This window comes from Myxine glutinosa, chromosome 4, assembly GCF_964187855.1.
Source record: "Myxine glutinosa chromosome 4, kmMyxGlut1.1, whole genome shotgun sequence".
Lineage (NCBI taxonomy): Eukaryota > Metazoa > Chordata > Myxini > Myxiniformes > Myxinidae > Myxine > Myxine glutinosa.
The window spans coordinates 126,631,655-126,658,151 of record NC_136264.1 but is presented as its reverse complement, the minus strand read 5'-3'; the positions used below and the strand labels follow the sequence as shown (position 1 = coordinate 126,658,151).

Sequence of the window (26,497 nt, the reverse complement as noted above, 5' to 3'; positions counted from 1 at the left end):
TGTAGGTAGGCCATGCTATGCCGGCATCCTGTCCACATTCTTGATTTGGCAGCATCTGCAATGGAGTAATTGCCTGTGCAGAGCAAATTGACATCATTGGAAATGTTCACATCCCAGGATTGGGCGGCACAGGGCTAGAACCTGAGGATTGGTCATGTCGATATTTCCTCCCACCCCCGTAAGCTACAATGCTGTAGCAGCTCAGAAGACAAAAATCCCAGCGTGTAACCCAAAGTTGAAGTCAAGGCCGAATTGTAATCACTAGCAACGGTACTTGCCCTGCGGGCGGGGCTTCAATTGGGAGGCCCAAATGAAAAGGCAAAATATCAGAAATTGAAGGCTTTTTTTCTTTTAAACGATTTATATAAACATCCGTTAAATCATATCACATGCAAATCATCAAAATCTAAACAGTATTTGTAGAATTTCAATAAAAGCCACATCACTGTTCATAGCGGTAAATATTATTCCATCGTGTTTGGAAAAACTGGAAAATTTGGGAAATAATTGGAAAAACAATATATGCTATTTTACTCCAGGGGGTCCCAGGATTACCCACCCAAAATTTTGCTGCGATCGGTTCAGCCGTTTTTGCGGTACCTGGGAACAGATGGACAGACAGGCATTTGGTGAATTATAGTAAGATGGCAGACCAAGTGTGCAGCCTGGCCTAGCTCCTTATCATTTTGCACCGCTTAAGAAATGACAAGAGCAAATGAAGAATTGTACCAAGACTAACATCGTGCTGCAACACTCTTGCAGTGATCTACCTGATGATGACATCGTGTTTGAAGACTTTGCTCGGCAAAGGCTCCAGTGTTTCGTGGAGCTAAATGCGACTGAAACAGCTACCGAGATCTAGACCGGAACCTCACGGTGGAAATCGAGGACTGCCAAGTCAGCACGGACCAGACGCCACCCTGAAAATGCACTCCCTTTGCTTTACCAAACACGTGGCCAACCATAACGTTCCCAGAGGGGGTTGGAGAAATTTGGGGTTTGCGCTGCACTCTCCACGCCATCCCCTTATTTCATTGTATGGAATCAAACCGTGGTTGTCAGTGCAGTGTCTTGTAAAAACAAGTGCCATCACGATGTTGTGGTGAATGTCTAATGTAGCTGGTGTGTGAAAATCTTAGCGCCCTATTGGTGAGCACGAGTCCAGTGGTACCAAGACGATGCGTTAATGGGACCTGGTGGCACGCCACCGGATCCAGCATCCTCGGAATGGAGGAGGCAAATAGCTTTTTTATTTATTAATGTTATGATTGTTATTACTGTTATATAAACACAAAGATGCTTTTTTTTCTTTCTTTCTTTTGTCTTCGCTGCTGCAACGTGTCGCCAAAATGGTTTATTGTCCACATTGCTGCTGACGTGATACTGTGCCCGAATGTATTTTCCACATTTTCACTTCAGCTTGCACTAGAACAATGGCATATGTCACATTTGTGGAGTACACATTAGTGTATCAATTATATGGCAACCAAACAACGTGTGCAACTGTGCATTACATCCCATTCTGTTGGACACAACTGGCTTACAACGGAGAATACTTCCACTGTGGCTTCAAGCATATTGATGGCGATTAGCAAATTAAGTTGATGTGGAGGAAAGGTGATCTTATCAAGGTGCCTTACAGAACTGCCCTTTTCTTTGTATGCAAAGTCAAGGCTCATCGAAGAGCAAACACACAGAGGACGGTTTCGATTAGAGAGGCAGGCGGACGTACAGTCGTCCATGAACTGAAAAATATGGCGGATTGACGCACAAGTTGATATCGACTGCCGCTTCTGGTAATTATCAATTAAGGTTGGATGTCATTGAAAAATAATGGCTTCCTGGTAGAGTGGGTGAAGTAGATAGTGTTGTTCATTGCCCTCACTAGTGTAGGTTTTCTTTCCATGGCTGCTCCGTGGAAATCTCCATATCCAGAGACGGAATGGCAACCTGTTCAAGACTGCTTCTTAGCTAAGGAAACGTTCCTGACTTGTCGTGAATGACCAACACACTGCCACGAGTATGGGCCACCACCAAATTAGTGTGGCCATACCGTTTGCCAACAAACACATTCCTTTCATCCTCACATGATTAAATACCTCAATTATTTATTATGTGCTTTTGAAAATAATAAGTAAAGGAGACATCCAAACAGATGCAATTTGGAGGCTTTTTCACATTTTCGTTTCAGGAGGGAATAATGAACATGATACAAATATGGAAATATCTACATCTCTCACAAACACTTGTCAAAACCTGACAAGTGATGATTTTCAGCAAAGCAGGACGATCGATGCCAAGGAGTGGATGAACGGATGGTCCCCCTCACGCCACGCTGTCAGGCACACAAGGTTGCCGAAGCAGTTTCATCGGCTAGAAGGACAGTCCTGGACAGGTCGCCACTTCGACGCACACAGGATGCACGACCGGGTCGCCCCTCGAAACACACAGGATGCACGACCGGATCGGCACTCCGACACAACACAGCATGCACGACCGGGTCGCCACTCGGACACACACAGGATGCACGACCGGGTCGCCACTCCGACACACACAGGATGCACGACCGGGTCGCCACTCCGACACACACAGCATGCACGACTGGGTCGCCACTCCGACCCAACACAGCATGCACGACCGGGTCGCCACTCCGACACACAGGATGCACGACCGGGTCGCCACTCCGACACACACAGGATGCACGACCGGGTCACCACTCTGACACAACACAGGACACATGACCGGCTCACTTTTCACAGCAAGTTGGTACTCGTTTTGCTGACCTCGGAATGATGACAGGCTGAGTGAACCTACCTGGGGTTAGGCCAAAAAAAATATATTGCTGGTCTCTGGTCAGACCAAAGTTCCAGAATTGATGCGGCAATGCGTTTTTTTTTCTTTTTTGAAAAGCATGGATTGCAATATAGGTTTTTTTGTGTCCTCATGCCTTGCGCTCCTCCTCATCTGCTGTGGTGCCGTCCAGAGAGAAATTAAAGACAGCCAATGGGACTTGTAGGCCTTTTTTTTGTAAATAATGAACACAAGCTTAAGTTATTTTAAAATGTATTTATTCTGAAAATTATTAAGTTCTTCAAGCATATTATAGACTGCCATTTCGTTCTCGAGATCGCCTCGCCGTACCGTCAAACATTCCAATGCGTCAATCGCGTCAACACTGCGCATGCGCAAGTGGTCTAACAGGCCGATGGTCTCCCACGATCTCTTCTCCCAGTCCACCAGATTATCACAGACACCTACAACTTCATGTCAAACGAAATAGGATCCAGACCTAACTAACAAGACCACCCGCAGCTCTTTCGGCCTTCTGGTTGCTTCACACGAACCCGACAAAGAACGTCTTCGTTTCAATAAATGACAATATCCAGCCGATAGAGGCCTTGCATCGCGTGAGCGTCGTCCATGGCAACCGGTTCCGGCCGCCATTTTGGGTGGCATAAACAACATGGTGGGAAAGCTGTTTGATCAGACGGACCTGTCAGTTTACGCCCGTAGCTTGCCCGTTGAGGCATTTTCGCGGTATTGCGAGAAACTGAGGCTGTGTCACCTGCCTGTGGACCTGTGTGGACCCACAAGTATGCCACACACACTCCACAGTCCACACACACTCCACACGTACGCCACACACACTCCACAAGTACGCCACACACACTCCACACATATGCCACAAGTACGCCACACACTCCACACGTATGCCACACACACTCCACACGTACGCCACACACACCACACGTACGCCACACACACTCCACAAGTATGCCACACACACTCCACAAGTATGCCACACACACTCCACATGTATGCCACACACACCACACGTACGCCACACACTCCACAAGTACGCCACACGTATGCCACAAGTACGCCACACACTCCACACGTATGCCACACACACTCCACACGTACGCCACACACACCACACGTACGCCACACACACTCCACACGTACGCCACACACACTCCACAAGTATGCCACACACACTCCACATGTATGCCACACACACCACACGTACGCCACACACTCCACAAGTACGCCACACGTATGCCACACACACTCCACATGTAGGCCTACGTAAATCCTGCTTTTCGCTTCGCGAGCGAACGTAACAACCTCATGAGCCATATTCTCACCTGAGAGCTGCAATCAAGGCAGCCATGAATCCGTTTTAGCGTTGTGTCGTCCGGAAAACGGTAGAATGACAAGCCTGATCCCTTATGAAATCAGGCTGTACATCAGACAGCATAACAACTCTTTACCATCGTGTAGGGGGCAATTTATATGTGAGACGAGTTTCAAATTGCCGCCATTACGTATGGTGGCAGAAGCAATGTTTTGCCACCCAAGGGGTCACGTGACTAAGACGATGACGTCACATGCAACTTCCCTATTGGATTCATGACGTCACGGCACACATAACTACTCATATCTTTGGAACGGCTGGATAGATTTGGACAAACTGAACGCAGTATTGTAGGGGAGAACCGTGCGCGAACGTCGATACCAGATTTGAAAAAATAAATTGTTGACGCGCAGGGTCAAAATCGATGCGCGCGCTGACCAGAACCCGGAAATATCTTTTTCTCGGCCTTATCTTGGCATGGCTTGGCCATGATGCGTTAAGATAGTGCACATCTAATGCTCTGTGATTAATTTACACTAAACAGAAATTCTCACTGTTTACCAAATATCTCTGGTATATTTGTTGTATACAGAGTCAAGGCGAGTGCAAGAGCAAGAACACTGAATGGATCAGGATGCAGCAGAACAAAACAAACAGTAGAGAGAGGGGATACACCAACAATAGGGTTGAAGGACAAAATACAGAGAGACCTGGACAAATCATGGGTGTGGGGAGGAATGAGGGGCAGGGTAAAGGACGCATGGGATGGGGTAGACAAGATGGATACAGAAGGAAACTCTAAACATTTGGAGAGGTGCGCTTGGGGGTTTAACGAGGGTAGAAAATATTATTTTGAATGGTCGATGATCTGAGATGGTGGTGAACAGGTGTCTTGAAAACCTGAAGGGAAAAATGAGATTGAAGAGAATGTGGAAGTTGGTTCCCGACAGGTGGGGGGAAAAAAGAGAAACGAATGAGTGGAGGTGAGCAATGATTCTGGATTTTGGCAGTTTCACCAGAAGTCGATTGATGTATAATGTATCGGGGAAGGTTAACTGGCACAATATGAGGATCTGGGGCTCTGTAAACACCCACGTGGGTATTGAACACATACGCGACAGTCCAAAGGTCAATATGTGGTGTGGCCTTCTCCATGACCGCTTTGTGGATCCGTTTTTCTTTGCGGAGGATACAGTGACCTCAACAATTTATATGAACATGTTGGAAGGGTTGGCCTTCCCACAGATTGAAGACCGGAAACCCGATATCATTTTTCAATAGGACAGCGTCCCCCCCCATTGGGCCTTGGTCGTTTGAACCGTCCTGAATGAAAAAAAAAATCCAAGTCGCTGGATTGGGCAAGACGGACCAATCGCCTGGCCCCCACTTGATATGGAGGAGAGACGAGACATAACCCAACTTGATTTTTTTGTGGGGGTTTGTCAAAAATGTTGTTTGCAACATCAAGCTGGCAAAACCACAGGATCTTCGTTCTCGGATCACAGCTTCATGCGCACTGGTGGACGCAAACATGCTGAGCCGAACATGGCAAGAACTCGTGTACCTGCACGCGACAAACGGAGCTCACATTAAAGTGTATTGATGGTGTGCACAAAACTGAGTTTCTGTATCGTATAAACCAAAGGGTGTCGTTGTATCGTTTGATTCTAAATGTATAAACAACCAAAGTTGTCCGGGTCTTTTTGGAACACCCTGAATTTGAAATGTAAAGTTTGCAAAAAGTGTGGCGGGGCTTCATTTGGGAGGCCCAAATGAAAAGGCAAAATATCAGAAGGCTTTTTTTATTTTAAACGATTCAAATAAACATCCGTCGAATCATATCACACGCAAATCATCAAAATCTAAACAGTACATGGCGCCCATTTTGAAAAAAGATTGAATTCTGCAAAACGGAAGTGGCCACTACACGTCTTTCTCAGTCGCACGTTTATGTGTGAAGAGTGCGCGCCGAATCTGTAACACGGAAGCAGCCGCTTCACCTATTTCTCAGTCGCTTTGCTCACGCTGCCGTGTTACTTCGGAGCTACACGTTTCTATAGGAAGAGTTCGTCAGGAGTCGATCGACTCTCTCCTGGTACGTAGAATTTCATTAAAAGCCACATCACTGTTCATATCGGTAAATATTATTCCACAGTGTTTGGGAAAATTGGAAGACTTGGAAAAACAATATAGCCTATTTTACTCCCAGGGGTCCCAGGAATACCCACCCAAAATATCGTTGCGATCGGTTCAGCCGTTTTTGCGGTACCTGCGAGTGGATGAAAGGATATTTGGTGAATTATGGTAAGATGTTTGTTTATTTTTCAACAAGATGTTTTTCAACTGGTTGGTGCAGCAGTAGCAGACTTACTTTGAGGTGTCTGGGTTTGATTCCTGACTGTTAAATCACTGCTTCTCAACAGGGCATTGCATCACAAAGTTCACCATCCCCCAGATGGACGTTAAACTGGATACCAGTCCATTAGCATTAGTTGGTGGATGTTAAAGATCCCGATGCCATCTTCAACAAAGAGTAGTTGGATTAATACCAGCACCTTGCACAAATTCCAAAATCCTGCCCAGATCAACTCCAGGGGTTGATCATCAGGGCCTGGCCAGCCGGTTCGTGAAAGACTTGAACTAAAATGAATAATAAATAAAATAAAATAAAAACTATCGCTGGCTAACCCAACAAGAAGTTCGAAACAATTGGGGCCAAAACAAAGTTGTAGTAGTGGGAGTTTCAAATGAGACACACATTTTACTTATCACAGGAAGAAAAATTATGCTTTGATATGCAACATTCCTCCAAATGCATGGATTCTATCACAATGCTCTGGCCCCTTAAAAATACATTTTTTAAACTGAACGGGACTTTGCCAAAGCAAGATGTACATATCCTGGGCTGCAGCGGATGAATGGATGCTCTTCATCGTTTGAGCTCTTCCTGCAGTCGCGACATCTCAGGCCGAGTCTTGAATCGGAGCTGGAAATCTTCATCGGTGTGCTGCAAAAAAAACCAAAAAAAATACCCAATCTATACCAAACAATAAAAGCACTACTTGAATGCCATTAATAAGTACTATGAATGCCACCTCAGACAAACCTACTGTCATGTGCACGTGGTGTAACGGGGGATTCCAAATGGAGTAACAGGGGATAAGACAGGGTGGAGGTGTGTAATAACCCTGGATTTTGGCGTTTAATCAGGATGGGTTAACGGGAAGAATGTGTGCATCCTGGAAGAGTTGGGTAGGGTCAGAGGGCTGAGAGAGAGCAGAAGGAACTGGTTACACTGGAATAGAGTGGTTAAAAAAAGAAAGAAGAAGAAGACGAAAAGTCCACTGTCGACTTTTGGCCACAATGCTAAAGATGCCAAAAAGATCAAGAGCTTTAGACTCCAAAGATTCTATAACAGAAAGAAGGAGAGAGAGAAAGCACAAGAGAAAGGTGTGATGCTGGAGTGATTCATATCTCCACCAAAGTGGAGCGTGCTACTCCATTGAGCCCTGTATGCTGCAAGCAGACCTGATTTTTCAAGGAATGATTTGGAAAGATGGAGGATGTCCAATCTGCACCTGCTTTGGAGTTCGGCTTTTCAAGATGATCAGCCCAGGGTAGGTGATGGCTGATGTCGAGTCCAAGAGACTGAACAGCTTCCAGTAGCTCACCATATGCATAGGTGGATTGCAATGACAATCCTTCCAGCACATGGTGAGACTGATTTTTCAGGGTTGAAATGCATGTTCCATTTGCAGACCGGCATTTAAATAAATTCCAGATCAGCAGAGAGTGATGCAGCTGCCCGTCTGCCTCCGAGATGGGATACTGTACGACAATGTGGCGTCATCTGCAAAAAAGGAAGTGTGTTTTCCGTAGCATCGGAGGTGTGTTTTAGATAGATGAGGAACAAGATGGGTCCAGAATTCTGCCTTGAGGAAATACAGCTTCCAATGGCAAAGAGGATCCATTGATAGCACTGCATGGACTGCAGAGGTGGAGAAAGTCAGCTAGTCAGGAATTAGGCAGCCTTTATGCCATATTCAGCGAGCTAAATAAGTAGACAGATGCCAGACCAGTAAATGTCTGACATATGTCAAAGCTGAAGGTGCTTACCCTTCCAGCTCTTTATTGTCCTGATGAACCACTCTGTGTGTTTGGTTGTTATCTCCACATGCTGGTTTCAGAAGGTGAAACTGAGCCATCCCTGGTCTCAACGTATCCACCTCCATGTGAGTGTGTGTGTGTCTGTGTGTGTGTGTGTGTGTGTGTGTGTGTGTGTGTTTCTCTCCCTTCATAACTCATAACCCGTTGTCTCACACCACCTGCAACAGTAAGTCCTTGCCCATATTTGGGCAATCCCCACCAATGCCATCCTGGACCAGTCACAAAAAAATTGGAGATGAAGAGTGGGATTCGAGTTGGGGGAGGTGTTATAATCATAAAGTATGGGGGTTGGGGGCCGAAGAGGGGAGGGGAGGGGGTTAGATGTGCTCCTTCTCCTACTTGGCTTGCAGCTCTACAACAAAGCTAGGAACAACAGCACAGAAACTGCAGGACATCACACCTGTCACTTATGCACCACAAGGGGTCGCCCACTCTTTCCAATCCACATCACACTACGATGGTGCCTGCTGCCTGTTTTCCAAATCCACTATTAGGATACAGAAGCAGGTTTTTGAACATTTGCTGCATATTCCATGGGATGAATGACACATGTATATATATATATATATATATATATATACATACAGTGCCTTCAGAAAGTATTGACGTTTTTTGTGTTGACACCCTTGACGTTTTTCACATTTTGTTGTGTTACAGCTTGAATAAAAAAAAGGATTCAATTGAGACTTTTTTGTCACTGATCGACACAACACCACATAATGTCAAAGTAGAATTTTGTTTTTAGATCTTTTTTTTTTATTTTTTTATTTTACAAAATAATTATAAATGAAAAGCTTAATTGTGTCAAGTCAATAAGTATTCAACCCCTTTGCCAAGACACTCAAAATTGAGCTGAGATGCATCCAATTTCTTCTGGTCATTCATGACATGTCTCCACAACTTGATTGGAGTCCACCTGTAGCCAATTCAATTGATTGGACATGCTTCAGAAATAAACACACCTTTCTCTACAAGATCTCACAGCTGATATTTCATATCAGATCAGAAACTTCGGATATCAAATCCTTTCTCTTCTCCAATGGCTTGATCTCTGATCATCAATTTGGATTCAGACCATGCTGCTTCTGCTGTCTCAACAATGGATGGAGGTCCTCAATGCCAAACAGGAAATCAGAGCTGTCTCCATTGACATATCACGTGCCTTCGATAAGTTCTGGCACCCTGCTCTGCTCACCAAACTCTCCTCCTATGGTATCCATGGAAATCTCCACGCATGGCTTGTGGATTTCCTCTCTGGTCATAGTCAACGTATGGCCTTGAATGGGTTTTTCTCATCTCCTCTTCCTGTTCTGGCTGGAGTTCCCCAAGGCAGTGTTCTGGGCCCTGTGCTTTTTCTGGTCTTTATCAATGATCTCTCCGACTCTCCAGAAAATCCTCTATCTCTTTGCTGATGACTCCACTCTCTGCCGTTCCATTCCTCATCCCTCAGATTGGCAGTCTGCAGCCTCCTCACTCTCTGCAGACCTGGAGAAAATCAGACTGGTCAAACAAGTGGAACATGTCTTTCAATCATGACAAATCTCACACTCTTACTATGTCTCTCCGAAAAGACCGACTGGACAACCTTCCCATCTACTTTCTCAACAATCCTCTCCAAAAAGTTCTGTCGCTAATGCTTTTGGGTCTCACTATCTGCCATGATCTTTCCTGGGAAAACCACATTTCCAAGCTGGCCTCCAAAGCCAGTCGCCGACTGGGCATCCTCCGTCATGCGAAGTCCCTCCTTGGCACACCTGAGCTTCTCACCACATACAAGGCTTTCATCCGCAGCTCAATGGAATACTGTTCTCCCTTCTGGGCCGGTGCTCCCCTCTGGGCCGGTGCTCCTGCCTAACACCTAGCTCCGCTTCACGCTGTTGAAACAAAAGCTTTCAGAATCATTGGAATCTCCCACGATGAAGCTAACTCCGAGGGCCTTTCACTCACTCACTGCAGGCAGGTTTGGTGGTCTTTCTGTCTTCTACAGACTCCTCTCCGGCCTTGCTCCCCCAGCTCTCTCTGTACTCTGTCCCCCAAATATTCCTACAGGTCGCACAAAGATCTGCCTGCAACCCTCTTATGGTTAAACTGCCAAAATCAAGATACTCTGCTCACCTTCACTCTTTCATTCCCCATTTCTCCCACCTCTGGAACAAACTCCCTCACTCTCTTCAATCCCACTCCTCCCTCCAGGTCTTTAAAACAGCTGTTAACCACCATCTTTTATCTTCCCCCATCCAAAACCTTGATCTTTTCTACCCCCGTTAATTCACCCCAGATCCACTTTTTTGAAATACCGACTTCTTTCCTGGAAGTCCTAGCAGTGTCCACGTGTTTTATACCTCTGACTCTCCCACCCTCCCCCCCCCCTTCCCATGCCCCTTCACCCCAAGCCCTCTACCCCCCACAGATCTCCCGATGTCCCTGTTCTCTACTATTGTACTTGTGTGCTTCCCTCTCTCTCCCCATCTTGTCTCCTCCTCCCTTTATTATATGTTTTATGTGTCCGTTTTTTGTGTGATTAATGTCAGCTCTTACATGAGCCGCGATGTTGTATACAAAAAAAAAAAAAAAAAAAAAAGGCCATGAAGGCCCTTAAGTACTTCAATATCCGCAAGACCGTTTGAATCTGTTAGATCAGCTTGGTCCCTTGACCATTTAGAGCTTTAGACCAATTGGACCTTTTAAAATTACAAATAAATAATATCACCATTATTACAAATGAAAAAATTAATCTTTGTATTATGATTGGTGCAAATCATGACAACACAGCAACTGAAGTACAGCCAGGTCACTACCCTCAGTTAAAACAAGCCCATGCCTCTGCAGCGACGTATGGTGAGGTGAGCGCAGCAAGCCGATCCATGCTAGTATTGACAATGTGTCGTGTTTTTTTGTTTTGTTTTTTTTATATACAAGATTGAGGCTCGTGTAAGAGCTAACATTTAAATCACAAAAAAAACAAACGGACACATAAAAACATATAATAAAGGGAGCAGGGGACAAGATGGGGAGAGAGGGAAGCACACAAGTACAACAGTAGAGAACAGGGACATCCAGAGATCTGTAGGAGGCAGAGTGCTTGGGGGGATGAGGCATGGGAAGGGGGAAGGGGGGGTGGGGAGAGGTATAAAACACATGGTCACTGCTAGAACTTCAAGGAAAGAAGTCAGTATTTCAAAAAAGTATGCTTTGGACTCCATTTAAGGTATTTAAAAACATGAGCACCAGAGGCTTATAAACAAGAACAGTAATAGTAGCAATACATCATGGTATACATATGCACATCATTTTGTTATGCGATGAAATCAAAGATGGCCGACTGGCGGCAATTTTAGTTGTAAAACTAGACCAATGCAACTGTCGCCAATATGCCTCCACATAGTCCCACAACGGGTAGATGCCCTCGTTCGCCGTCCTAAAAATAAACAAGTTTGATTTAAATCCCTTCAGCTGTTTTCAAGTATCACATTTTCACCAGCCATGACAGGTTTCACATCAATTGGTGAAGTGGTTTCAGAGAAGGGATTTTAAAAAATAGCTTTCAAGCTAATATGGCTGCCACACCACATGACATATGACCTTAAAATGTACACTCTGCATATGTATGGTTAGGGGATCAGGTTTTTGAAGTTTCGAGTTGATCAGAAAAGGTTCGTTTTTCTATCCAAGATGGCTGCCAAACCACATGACCTATGATGTCATCATTTTCAAACTATATGCAACAATGGTGTTAGATTATATTTTTGTAAAATTTCACATCAATGGGGTAAGCGGTTTCAGAGATATAATTCTTTCATATTTTCCTTTAATTCAATATGGCTGCCACACCATGTGACCAATGATGTTTTCATGATCATGTTTTAATCGCCTTGCCTAGTTAATGACACACACAAAGTTTTGAGTCAATCGATTTGGTGGTTTGGGAGAATATTTTTTACGGTGTAGCCCAGAGGGCAAAGCCGTCTAGAGCAGTGGTTGTCCGTCTGTATGTATGTATGTATGTATGTATGTATGTATGTATGTATGTCCCCTCAAACATATACCAATCAGGGAAGAGGATCTGGTCACATGGCAGAGTGATGTGATTTCGTCTGATGTCATTACGGCGGTATGGCAGCTGACTCTCCACACCGCCATTTTGATTTATCTGCCGTTCATGCCAAACATATCGTCGAACCTGTCATATATCACAATCGTCATGCTCTACCGTTAAGTTTTTCATCCAGTGTGAAACACAAACAAACCGATTGTTAAAATAACCGTCAAATATCGAAAGCATCGGAGTTACGGATCTTCCAACAAAACGGTATGTACCTAACCCTTGTGGGGTATAATCTAGATTACAGGAGATCTTCCCTCAGTTCTATAAGTAAAACTTACCTCATGGATGTCTGGATTCCTCCAAATTTATTTGTTTAATGTTATAAACAGCATTAGCGGCTGTTTAAAAAGCTAATCTGGTGTTGTGTAAGATGCATCTTTGTTCCCATCACGAGGGGTGGGGTCATGTTAATTAGCTCAGGGATTATGGGTAATTTATCCCCTGTATGTCGTTACCTCTGTACTTTATTTCTATGTCCCTTTTGGCACCACATGATAGACACTAGCCAGAATCGCCATTAAACACCCCTAATTAATAAAACCACCGGAAACCATGCATGAAGCACTAATGCTAATTACCCCGACTTTTGAAGCACACAGGATGAAAGATCTGTGAGGCCACACACCCGAGGAGCAGTGATTTGACGGGGTTTGATTGACAGAAAGGACAGGTAAGATGGAACTCTACTCTCTGTCGCTCCATTCCTCATCCCTCAGATTGGCAGTCTGCAGCCTCCTCACTCTCTGCAGACCTGGACAAAATCACAGACTGGGCAAACAAGTGGAACATGTCTTTCAATCCTGACAAATCTCACACTCTTACGATGACTCTCCGAAAAGACCGACTGGACAACCCTCCCATCCACTTTCTGAATAATCCTCTCCAAGAAGTTCTGTCACTCAAGCTTTTGGGTCTCACTATCTGCCATGATCTTTCCTGGGAAAACCACATTTCAAATCTGGCCTCCAAAGCCAGTCGCCGACTGGGCATCCTCCGTCGTGCGAAGTCCTTCCTTGGCACACCTGAGCTCCTCACCACATACAAGGCTTTCATCCGCAGCTCAATGGAATACTGCTCTCCCCTCGGGGCTGGTGCTCCTGCCTCACACCTAGCTCGTCTTCACTCTGTTGAAACCAAAGCGTTCAGAATCATTGGAATCTCCCGCGATGAAGCCAACTCCAAGGGCCTTTCACTCACTCACCACAGGCAGGTTGGTGGTCTTTCCGTCTTCTACCGACTCCTCTCTGGCCTTGCCCCCCCCCAGCTCTCTCTTGGCTCTGTCCCCCAAATATTCCTACAGGTCGCACAAGATCTGCCTGCAACCCTCTTATGGTTAAACTGCCAAAATCAAGACTCTCTGCTCACCTTCACTCCTTCATTCCTCTTTTCTCCCACCTCTGGAACAAACTCCCTCACTCTCTTCAATCCCACTCCACCTTCCAGGTCTTTAAAACAGCTGTTCACCACCATCTCTTATCTTCCCCCATCCAAAACCTTGATCTTTTCTACCCCCGCTAATTTCACCCCAAATCCACTTTTTTGAAATACCAACTTCTGTCCTGGAAGTCCTTGGTACCCTTGTGTTTTATACTTCTCCCACCCCCCACCCCCCCCTTCCCACGCCTCCTCCCCCCAAGCCCTCTCCCTCCCACACATCTCCCTGGTCTCAAATGTTGTGTTTGTGTGCTTCCCCTTCTCTCCCCATCTTGTCTTCCGCTCCCTCTTTTTATATATTTTGTTTGTCTGGTTGATTTGTTTGTGAAGTAAATGTTAGCTCTTTCACGAGCCTCGATTCAGTATATTAAAAAACAAAAAAAAACAAAAAAAAAACACACTGATCGGGTTGGGACGGAGACGTGTCGAGATGACGTCAGAGCCCAAGCAACAACAGACTGTGTCCCTGACATTTTGGCCTCTTACGCGTGGGGAGTTCAGAATGCTCTGACCGGCATTTTCCCGCTCTGGTGCCATGTCGTTCTTGAGACGATAGCAAAGGGTCGTTGTTGCCACTCTTGCCCCTGCTGATTTGGATGCCGTCACGAGCGGCCGTGTTGGGACATCTTGCTGGTGGTCGTGCAGAGGCACAGCCGCGGCCCGGGAACCGCGGTTTTCCGTGCAGAGGACGGGTGGACGAGCACGGTGTGGAAGAGCGGGCTGCGTGCTTGCCGTTCACTTTGAGCGGAAGGCCTGTTTCGTGCCAGCGCGGGCGCGGCAGAGTGAACGAGGGCGTACTGAGGCCTAGCAGCGCAGGAGCGAGCGGATTTCCCGCCAACACCAGAGCTGCGTCCAGACTGCGCGCTCGGGGCCTGGACGAGTCTTGACGAGACGCACCGGTCGAGTGAGCTAAGTGCAATTAAATAACACGTTTTTCTTTTATCGTCATATTTGCCATTGTCCGTATTAGATTCTGTGTGTGGGAGCGCTCCATATATAAATTTTAGTGTTACCCTGTTTTATTTTGTTACCGGCATTCTTCAATAAAGCCGGTATTTTTGGACATTTTAATTTTGTGTTGGTTTGAGTTATTTATTACAGGTGAAAATGTTGGGTGGAAGCCGTTCAGGTAAGGCGTTGGGTTGAAGCCATTTCCTCTCTCCCTCTAGCTCCCCCACGCGAATTATCCGCCATTTGACTGAACGCCTCGGAGTAACAGCTCGTTTGGTCATCCGTGCTACCCTAAGGTGTTCACCAAGGGTAGTCACGCGACAATATTTTACAAGCCCGGCTACGCCGCTGTTAGACTTTCGGGCTTGTTTTTAAGGGTTTCGGTTCAATCCAATATGGCTGCCAAACTATGTGACCTATGATGTCATAAATTTTATATTTCAATACAAATGGGTCACAGATCATGTGCATGCAATTTTAGATTTTTAGGATGAGGAATTACATCAAAACATTTTTGGCTGGTATACCACTTCACCTATGATGTCATCGTTATCATGCTTTTCTTCCCTATTGGGAGTACTTGCCAATGTGCCAAGTTTCAAATTTTTCCATTTAGCGGTTTCAGAGAAATACTTTTTCATGATTTGCGTTTAATCAAAGATGGCTGCCATACCACGTGACCTATGACATCACAATTATTAAAATCATTCTGCATGGGTGTCACTCCTACCGTGAAAGTTTCGTCTCAATCGGACATATGGTTGCTGAGAAAAACGAGGTTTAGCCTGTATGGACGGACAACCCGAAAACATGCCTCCAGCCACCTTCAGGGGCGGTGGCATAAAAATTGTGGGTTTTTGTACAGCACAGTGATGTTGCACAATGCATTGTGGTAAAGTACATTGTTGAAGTGCGATGTGCTGTGACAGTACCGGTTTTATCATGAGATCAACACCCTCAGGAAGGTTAACCAACAGCTGTTGCAGTAGCACAGGTGCCAGGGAGGAGGGCATACGTCCAATCTGTGAGGATGGAAGACAGGTAGTTACATTGATAAAAATCGGGGCGGTTGCAGAGGAGGAAAGAAGAACTGTGCAAAGAACATAATCAAGAAGAAATAATTGATAGAATGATGCAAACACCAAAGTGTAGGCCAGTGAAAACAATGGAAATACATAATGGGGAGAAATGATGGGTAAGAACTCATGGGCAAATCAGATTTCTCACATCAATGCTTCCTCCTCAGAACTTCTGCATTTTCACCGAACATTTTCTCATTTTTCGTGAAAGTAGTTTTACCATCGATTTGCTCATTTTTTCGGGTTACAGCTAACAATGACCAAGTGACAAACCCAGTGACCATCCGACAACGATTGTCTATTGACATCGACTCTGTGGTTGCATCCTGAGAGACAGTTCCTCGGAGGCGACGGAAACGGCTGACAGTGTCAGGAAAAACAAGGATAATCGGACTTGCAAGTCAAGGACATCCAGCCTAAATCGATTCCTAGTGGCTATTGAACTTCCCATTCCACATCCAAAGAAAGGGAACACTAGAGGTTCCAGGGAACCTGAACTCAACTGGTCTATGTCAACAAAAATCGATTTTTCAATATGGCCGCCCTGCCGCGCCCATTTTTGGGCGTGCAATGCCCAAATGCAATCCCAAACTAGTTTATGTCTTAGAGATGCTGCATAACAAGTTTCATCAAATTCAATCAATATTTGTGACTTTTAGAGCGGAGACGTCGAATTATTTACAGACGACAGACAGACAGACAGACGACGGACGACGGACACTGGGTGTCGACAAAAACTCAGCTGGACATAGTCCAGTTGAGTTAACAAGAACATTGAAAATGGTGACAGCTTCAAGCAGGAGAATGAAGAGGCAGTAACCTAAGCTCAATAATGTAGACCGAAGCAACTCAGAATGCCTTGTTGTGATGGTGAACAATGTCACGTTGGCCATCATTGAGTTCAGGCAGAGGATACCCAGTGTGACCAAATCAACTAGAACGGCACTTGGTAGAGTTCCAGAACACCTCCGCCAAGCTGAACAGTTTATGTTGTTTTTTATCCCACTGACAGACCGGATCTGGATTTGGACCTGAACCAAAATTGAATAGTTTCGTTCTTGTCACACACCCAACCTCTCCACCAAGTTTCGTCCAAATCCGTCCACAACTTTTTGAGATATCCTGCTATATATCGTTTTTGGCCCTATCACTCAATGGTGAAGAATCACTTATAAATTCTAGTAGCCGGATCCGAATGTGGATCTTCACCAAAATCTAATCATCTCGTCCTTGTCACACACACTACCTCTCTGCCAAATTTCGTCCGAATCCATCCACAACTTTTTGAGATATCTTGTTCACATACAGACAGACAGACAAACAGACAAACAGATGGGCAAAAACATAACCTCCATCCACCTGCAGTGGCAGAAGTAATGATGGGATGGTACGGCACTTGATCGGACGAGAAGGCCATAGAAAAACAACAATCCCGTGACTGGCCACCGGAATGCCGTGATCCAGGATGGTGAATGCTTTGAGAAAAGTAAACTCCCGTACCGTTTTCATTTTGGTCTTGCACACTCTGCCCTTTCCATATTTTGCCCCACCCTCAGTTTCTGCAGGGTGTATGTAGTCCAGCAGAACCCCTACTCCTCCCCCGATAAAGCTCTCAAAATCTAAAATCACTGCTCACGTCCACTCATTAGTTCCTCTTTTTCCCCCACCTGTGGAACCAACTTCCTGATTCTCTTCAATCGAATTCTTCACTCCAGGGCTTCAAACTGTTCACCACCAACTCAGGTCTCCCCTCCCTCCAACCCAATCACAACCATGATCTTTGTAACCCTGTCAATCCTCCCCAACCCCACCTCTTTCTGAGTTTCCAGTTTTTATGCCTCCGCCGACGAAGTCCCGGAGGAATTAAGTTTTCAGGTTATCCGTCCGGCTGTCCGTCCGTCCGCGATTGGTTTTCGTTACTGCGTTATTGAGAAAGGCTAAAGGAATCTTAGTAAAACTTGGTGCAGGTATGTATAATGAGGTAAAGATGAACTGATTAGATTTTGGGGTCACGAGGTCAAAGGTCAGAGGTCATGTTCAGTAAAAATGTGCTAACTTGGGCACAGCTGAATGGATTTAAATTAAACATGATACAAGTATTATAATGATGTAATAATGTGGGCAGAGGCATATCAGTCGACGACGTGACGTCGAAGAGTGCCGTTCTGGTTCCTTCTTGCGTTTGCAGCTATATCCATATTGTTCACCACCTGGATCCTCCCCTAGCCCTCATTCTTCACCATGTCCATTACATATACAAGTTGTCATCTACGATGTCCCTAAACCCTGCTGTTGTGTTCACCTCTCTTTCTGCTGTTATTAGAGCCCTTTGGACTTGGCCCGAAACGGGGGCTTATGGATTGGGTCTCGGCCATCTGTCCGTGCATTCACAACCATATTATCGGAGATGTATAGACCAATTTTGTTCATACTTGGCACAAATACAACTCGTGATGGTATACATATGCACATATTTTTATTTTGCGATGCGATCAAAGATGGCAGACTGTGGCCATTTTAGTTGTAAAAAAAAAACACCTGATGTTGAACACGTCCTCAACCATTTCTCAGACATGTATTTACTGATCGTGTTAAAACTTGGCACATGTATAATGAATGATGGGTTACATAAGCACGTCAATTTGTTTTGAGATCAGATCCAAGATGGCTGACTGGAGGCCATTTTGTTACTTAAACATGTCCCCACCCATTTCTCGACATGCATGGACAGATTTTGCTCAAACTTGGCACAAAGACAATACATGAGTATACATATGCAGACGATTTTGTTTTGTAATCCGACAAAAGCTGACTGATGGCCTCTAATTCCCCACAGCAAAATTACTAAAACCATTGGGGCTTTCACATTTTATGTCCGAATTATCCGATTATTAAATCCCAAAAATAAAACAAAAATAAAAATCCGAATATTAAAATCCGAACATTATCCGAATTATCCGATAAGTCCAATTTTATTTTATGGTCCGAATCCAGATCCGGCCTATAATTGGGATGCACACCGTAAACTGTTTAGCCTGGCGGAGGTATGCACTCTACCGAGTGTCATTCTAGATCTTCTTGTTTTAATTTAATGTCCTGATTACCTCCGCCACCAAAGGTGGATGGAGGTTATGTTTTCACCCCTGTCTGTTTGTTTATGTCTGTATGTCTGTGAACAAAATATCTCAAAAAGTTATGGACAGATTCAGACGAATTTTGGTAGAGAGGTAGTGTATGTGACATGGAATAAATTATCAGATTTAGGTGAAGATCCGGATCCAGCTAGTACAATGTTTTAAAAGTGATTCTTCACCATTGGGAGATAGGGCCAAAAACGGCATATAACAGGATATCTCAAAAAGTTGTGGACGGATGCGGACAAAACTTGGTGGAGTGGTTGTGTGTGCGACAAGGAAGAATTGGTTAAATTTTGGTGAAGATCTGAATATGGATTCGGATACGAGATTTATTTAATTTTTAAGCGATTCTTTAACATTGAGAGATCGGGCGAAAAGCGATATACAAAATGATATTTTTAAAAGTTGCGGACGAGTTATGACTAAACTTGGTGGACAAGTTGGTTAGGTGACAAGAACAAGTCGATTCGATTTTGTTTCAGGTCCGAATCCAGATCCAGCCTATCAGTGGGATACAAAACAAACTGTTCGGCCTGGCGGAGGTATGCGCTTTGCCGCAGGCCGTTGTAGTCTAGCCTGAGGAGAGCGTATTGCATTTGAGTCCGTTTGTTTGTCTGTCTGTCTGTCTGCGTTTGTCCGCACAGAATAAATATGATTTTCTCTGCAACCGTTGGTCCGATTGACAGGTAATTTTCACCATAGGTGCAACTTCACCTGTATAATATTGTAATGATAATTATGACGTCATAGGTCACGTGGTTCGGCCGCCATCTTGGAAAGGCCGAAAAACTTTGCACCTCTATCTTCGAAAGCGCTGAATAGAAAAAAAATTGAGACATGGCTCATTGTAAAGAACTCCCCATGGGGAATAAAATGTTAATGATGATGTCATAGGTGCCTCCATTATGACGTCATAATTCGACAAGTACAAAACTTCATCCGATCAAGATGAAATTTATTGAGTGTCATCTAGGGATAAATTGGTGGAGAAAAAAATGCTAATAATGACGATTACGTCATCGGTCACGTGGTTCGGCCTCCATCTTGGAAAAACCGAAAAACTTTGCAACTCTACATCTCTGAAAGTGCTGCAAAGAAAAAAATTGAGACATGGCTCATTGTAAAGAGCTCTCCATGGGGAATAAAATATGTTAATGATGTCATAGGTGCCTCAATTATGACGTCGTAATTCGACAAATACAAAACTTCATCCGATCAAGATGAAATTTCTTGATCATAATCTAGGAATAAATTAGTGGAGAAAAAAAAAAAATGATAACGCCATCGGTCACGTGGTTCGGCCGCCATATTTGTTTTAACACAAAAGCCTTAAAAACCACTGAAAATACATCCTGGGGAGGGTTTGCAATCTCTGATTGCTCTTTCTTGTTCATTCTGTGTTCTAAGCTCCTCCATGAGCATTAACTCTGTCTATAAAAAGAATGTCTACAGCTCCACCTGTCAGCCCAAACGATTTTAATTTCTTGATTTGTATACAAAATAAAATACATAAAATGCCAGAAATTCTTCAACCGATTTGCCCTTCCAAGCTGTTATCTTCAAGTCTGTCATTTCATCCTGTGAGGTAGCACATTATCAGGTAGCACATGATGACATTTGAGAGGAATGCTCCGAAACATCCACATGGCCGTGTCTGTGCCTAGGAGAGCTGGAATTCCTGTGACCCAGATCCTAACAAGATGTGGCTTGGGTTAGTAGTGGTAGGATAAAACAGCGTACCTTGGTGTCTGGCAGGAAGCTCATCTCGGTGCAAACTGGGTAGGAATAATGCAATTTTAAAATCTCTCAGCTAACCTGAACAACACGTCCATGTGTGTTGATGGTAGCATCGTACAGCTGCTTCCCACTCAGCTGGTCCAGGTAAACCTCCACATGCTGTGTCGGTAGTGCATAACTGTGGTTCAGGGAATTCGATAAGCTCAACAAACACCACTCACCAAATTATGTGATCCTCTACAGCAGGAAAATATCATTGTCAAGATAAAAATCTAAAAAAACCCCAAAATTTTATTATTAAATCAAATTTTAAACTTCATAACCTCAATTGAAAAACAGCATCATTAAACAGCAAATGCAAAGCAGCTCATTCTACACCTGGCTTTAGTAGAGACAGCCACCCCCCTTCCCCAGTGAAGTGTTGCAAGAGGTACTGTATTTGATTTGTACATTTTGGGAACGTTGACTTGAGCTTGGTTATAAACTCATGCTGACAAATAAAATGGAATACTAGTTTCTGAAAGCAGACAAGATAAACAATGAGCATTATCAACTAAACGTTAACACCAGTGTAGCATGAACGAGTCTTGGTGGGCCATTGTCATGTTGGGTGCAACTGCCCCATAATAAAGAGTGATCTGATTGGCCCATTTAAAAGCTGTTGGCGGAAAGATGTTTTTTGTGCCTAAAATCCAATGGTTTTTCAATACAGCGCAGGGCGCAGGGCAAGTTCGTGTACCGCGCGTCTATTTCAGTGATCAAGTCCAACACTCCGACTCTGAACGGAACTCCAACTCATGGGCTGCGCGACCCTCAACTCAACTCAACTGCCTGTGCACACGACTCTCTCAATCGATGCCTTCCCCGAACTCAACTCCAACTCTGACTCAGGCGAACTCCCAACTCCCAACTGAGGTGGGGGGGCGGGGGGGGGCTCAGAGCAGGGTTTTATGGCTCCGCACCGGCCTTACTCGAATGTTCCAAGCCACACCTCTCATCGCCGTCGTTAGCCACTCCTCTCGAGCCCTGATTGGTGGCTCGTTGCCTACCGGCCACTCCCCCTGCAGTTCCTCCCTTCGGCCTCGCCAGACTTGTTCAGGCCTGCCACGTGGCATTTCAGTGCCAAAAGACCGCCCTACTCACGGACCTGCTCAACGCAAAACTAACACAGGAAAGGACTACGCTTACATTCACTAAAAAATAACTGAACTATCGCGAGGCTTCATGTTGTGGTGCGACTACCTACGAGGGGGAATTATCCTTTATTCCAAAACCGTAACAGTATTCTCTCACGTGGAATAGACGATGCTGGAATGTATTTTGTATGAAAGTTAACATTCTACGTTTTGCCAACAAGCATGGGGCAGTTAATTCAGCAAACAGATGAAATGGAGAAAGAAATGAAGGATATAACTTACATTTGAACCAAACTAACAAAAACAGTGATATTTAACTGTACTTTGTTGAAACAGGCTTTATTATTTATATATACTTGTACATCGACGTGCATAGACAAATCATTTAGGAATGTCGGTGTAAAACTTACGTGCTGCAGACGATGGTTCCCAGACGTTTGCAGAGGTAGTGTACATACGAGGAAAAATGTTCCACCAGGGTGACATCATGACCTCTTGTCAATATGTTCAATGTACCGTATTCTGTGTCTCCCACCGGAGCGAGCAGACCAGTGTCCAAGATCCGCCGCTTTCTCTTACCGACATTTTCTTGCTAACAGGACAGGTAAAGAAGACCACAACAATTAACGTTTGCTTTTCAATGTAAACTTTCAACTTAAACCTGAAATTTACTACTCATTACAAATATTGACAAGTTGGTTTGATTGGTGTGCATTCCCCCCTCTTTCCATTGAGAATTTTTCTTCCCTCCCCTCCGCCCCCCACCAGGAAATGCCGACTCACAGGTTTTATCAGAGCCCCTATCTTCCTCTAGAGTCTAGGTGCTGACCATCTAGCAAGGACACAGCATGTACTTTTTTTAAGCCTTTGGTATGACTTGGCCGGGGTGAGATTGAAATCGGTAACCTCTCAGACTCAAAGCAGACATTCCAAACAATCATACTACCAAAGTCCGATTTAATTTCTCATGGCAAGTAACAACCAAAGATAAATTATAAATTGTAATATATATATATATATATATATATATATATATATATATATATATATATATATATATATATATATATATATATATATATATATATATATATATATATATATATATATATATATATATATATATATATATATATATATATATATATATATATATCAGTCACTATGCGACCCCCATATCATCAGTGGAGAACCACCAGCAAGGTGTCCCATACAGCTGATGCTGCACCTTGCTGGGAGCGATAAGCACGGCCTGCCACACGGTAACGTTATCTCTGGTATCCACTCATCATATGGAGTCGACCTGGTTGGGGTTGGGAGTTACTAATAATGGTATCTGTAATCTGGTTCTCCAACCTAATGAGCGGACAGCATGACGTCATCGCCATGCATGTCCGCATTGCCTGCAAAGCTCCAGAGGAACCATCTAGCAGTGCGTCATTACGGATTATAAATTCAGATACTGTCACAAGTGCATGCAAAACTCAGTTACCGACCTGGTTTCGCCCTTGTTGGGGCTTCATCAGGGCAACGCAGAGGCTTTCCATACACTTGTAACTCTGTGAACCTTTCGGTTTTTATATCAGTCACTATGCGACCCCCATATCATCAGTGGAGAACCGCCAGCAAGGTGTCCCATACAGCTGCTGCTGCATACTGATACAGCTGCATACTCCATACTGATGAAGCCCCAACAAGGGCGAAACCAGGTCGGTAAGTGTGAGTTTTGCATGCACTTGTGACAGTATCTGCATTTATAATCCGTAATGACGCACTGCTAGATGGTTCCTCTGGAGCTTTGCAGGCAATGCGGACATGCATGGCGATGACGTCATGCTGTCCGCTCATTAGGTTGGAGAACCAGATTACAGATACCATTATTAGTAACTCCCAACCGCAACCAGGTCGACTCCACATGATGAGTGGATACCAGAGATAACGTTACCGTGTGGCAGGCGGTGCTTATCGCTCCCAGCAAGGTGCAGCAGCAGCTGTATGGGACACCTTGCTGGCGGTTCTCCACTGATGATATGGGGGTCGCATAGTGACTGATATAAAAACCGAAAGGTTCAGTTACAAGTGTATGGAAAGCCTCACTGCGTTGCCCTGATGAAGCCCCAACAAGGGCGAAACCAGGTCGGTAACTGTGAGTTTTGCATGCACTTGTGACAGTATCTGAATTTATAATCCGTAATGACGCACTGCTAGATGGTTCCTCTGGAGCTTTGCAGGCAATGCGGACATGCATGGCGATGACGTCATGCTGTCCCGCTCATTAGGTTGGAGAACCAGATTACAGATACTATATATATATATATATATATATATATATATATATATATATATATATATATATATATATATATATATATATATATATATACTGTATATATATATATATATATATATATATATATATATATATATATATATATATATATATATCTATCTATAATTCCAGTAATCTCTGTCTGTACGTTTGTACGTTTGTACGTTTGTCTGTGACCGCTGTTTCTCGACAACCACGGGTCCGATATACTTTTAACTTGCCAGGTATATTGCTGGGGACCCGAGGATGTGCCTTTTCAAGGTTTCATATTAATCGGACAATTACTTACCGAGCTATGTCCAAAAAACGATTCAACCAATCAGAGAGCAGCGAACGATCGCGTGTGCCGAACGTGGCGGGCACACTCTGCCTCGGATGGCACATTTGAGAGCGTATTCATTTATTTCACGTTTGCAAACTATGTTGGCGTTAAACTATGTTTTACAACTAATAAAAACGAATTTGCGATTCATTCGCTTTCCTGCGCGTTTGTGCACGCGATGGCGATTTCTTTACCAAACTCCGGAAGCCGTTCGCTTTGGACCAAACCATTGCATGTAAATAGAGGGGGGGGATTGTCACCACTCGCAAGCCGTTCGCTTTGGACCAAACCATTTCATGTAAATAGAGGGGGGGGGATATAATTTTAGATATAGATATAGTACGGGCATGCCCTAGTCTATCTATAATTCCAGTAATCTCTGTACGTCTGTACGTTTGTACGTCTGTTTGTCTGTGACCGCTGTTTCTCGACAACCACGGGTCCGATATACTTTTAACTTGCCAGGTATATTGCTGGGGACCCGAGGATGTGCCTTTTCAAGGTTTCATATTAATCGGACAATTACTTACCGAGCTATGTCCAAAAAACGATTCAACCAATCAGAGAGCAGCGAACGATCGCGTGTGCCGAACGTGGAGGACACACTCTGCCTCGGATGGCACATTTGAGAGCGTATTCATTTATTTCACGTTTGCAAACTATGTTGGCGTTAAACTATGTTTTAAAACTAATAAAACCGAATTTGCGATTCATTCGCTTTCCTGCGCGTTTGTGCACGCGATGGCGATTTCTTTACCAAACTCCGGAAGCCGTTCGCTTTGGACCAAACCATTGCATGTAAATAGAGGGGGGGGGGATTGTCACCGTACTCGCAAGCCGTTCGCTTTGGACCAAACCATTTCATGGGGGGATATAATTTTAGATATAGATATAGTACGGGCAATGCCCTAGTATATACAATATATATATATATACAATATATATATATATACAATATATATATCTATCTATAATTCCAGTAATCTCTGTCTGTACGTTTGTCTGTGACCGCTGTTTCTCGACAACCACGGGTCCGATATACTTTTAACTTGCCAGGTATATTGCTGGGGACCCGAGGATGTGCCTTTTCAAGGTTTCATATTAATCGGACAATTACTTACCGAGCTATGTCCAAAAAACGATTCAACCAATCAGAGAGCAGCGAACGATCGCGTGTGCCGAACGTGGCGGGCACACTCTGCCTCGGATGGCACATTTGAGAGCGTATTCATTTATTTCACGTTTGCAAACTATGTTGGCGTTAAACTATGTTTTACAACTAATAAAAACGAATTTGCGATTCATTCGCTTTCCTGCGCGTTTGTGCACGCGATGGCGATTTCTTTACCAAACTCCGGAAGCCGTTCGCTTTGGACCAAACCATTGCATGTAAATAGAGGGGGGGGATTGTCACCACTCGCAAGCCGTTCGCTTTGGACCAAACCATTTCATGTAAATAGAGGGGGGGGATATAATTTTAGATATAGATATAGTACGGGCATGCCCTAGTATATACAATATATATATATACAATATATATATATATATACACAACATATATATCTACAATATATATATATATATACAATATATATATATTGTTACGGTACGCGGTTAAGGATGTTATATTTGCCGAGCGGAGGCTCCGCGACCGAACAGTTGTTCCCCGACTAAACCCGATTCACCCAAACGTTGGCCGTATCGCGCCACAGATATTCAATGGGGAAAAGACTAAGACGACGAATGCAAAGAGGAAGAAGAAGAAGACGTACAGAAGAGTAACGGGGTTTATTATTTACACACACATAAGCAAAAAGAGCAGTCACGGGTATTTACAGCGGACATGAAAACGCAGGTGACACAGTGAAAATTACTAGCTTATACAGACTTAGTTACTACCCAGGACAGAACGAACAAAACAAACTCACGTACGCAAATGGGGAACTTGCAGGCAGGAATGGC

General features: G+C 44.2%; 2 protein-coding genes across 9 annotated transcripts in view; one reads left to right on the top strand and one right to left on the bottom strand.

Annotated features, from left to right (window-relative positions):
* LOC137425189 (beta-arrestin-1) overlaps positions 1–1,494 on the top strand; it is a 31,383-nt gene extending 29,889 nt beyond the window's left edge. For all 7 annotated transcript variants that reach the window (XM_068113353.2, XM_078776393.1, XM_078776392.1 and 4 more), the window contains one exon: positions 763–1,494. In XM_068113353.2, coding sequence (XP_067969454.1) covers positions 763–862 — 100 coding nt within the window. In that variant the 3' untranslated portion in view covers positions 863–1,494. The remainder of the gene's footprint in view (positions 1–762) is intronic.
* Positions 1,495–5,926: 4,432 nt separating this feature from the next.
* MRPL48 (mitochondrial ribosomal protein L48) overlaps positions 5,927–26,497 on the bottom strand; it is a 37,401-nt gene continuing 16,830 nt past the window's right edge. Inside the window, exons 3-6 of one of the 2 annotated variants that reach the window (XM_068113349.2) lie at positions 22,295–22,476; positions 20,827–20,926; positions 15,728–15,817; positions 5,927–7,145 (exon numbers count right to left, since the gene is read on the bottom strand). In XM_068113349.2, coding sequence (XP_067969450.2) covers positions 7,068–7,145; positions 15,728–15,817; positions 20,827–20,926; positions 22,295–22,476 — 450 coding nt within the window. In that variant the 3' untranslated portion in view covers positions 5,927–7,067. Of the gene's footprint in view, positions 7,146–11,027; positions 11,387–15,727; positions 15,818–20,826; positions 20,927–22,294; positions 22,477–26,497 lie in introns of those variants that run through there. The other variant, XM_068113348.2, reaches the window with a different exon arrangement.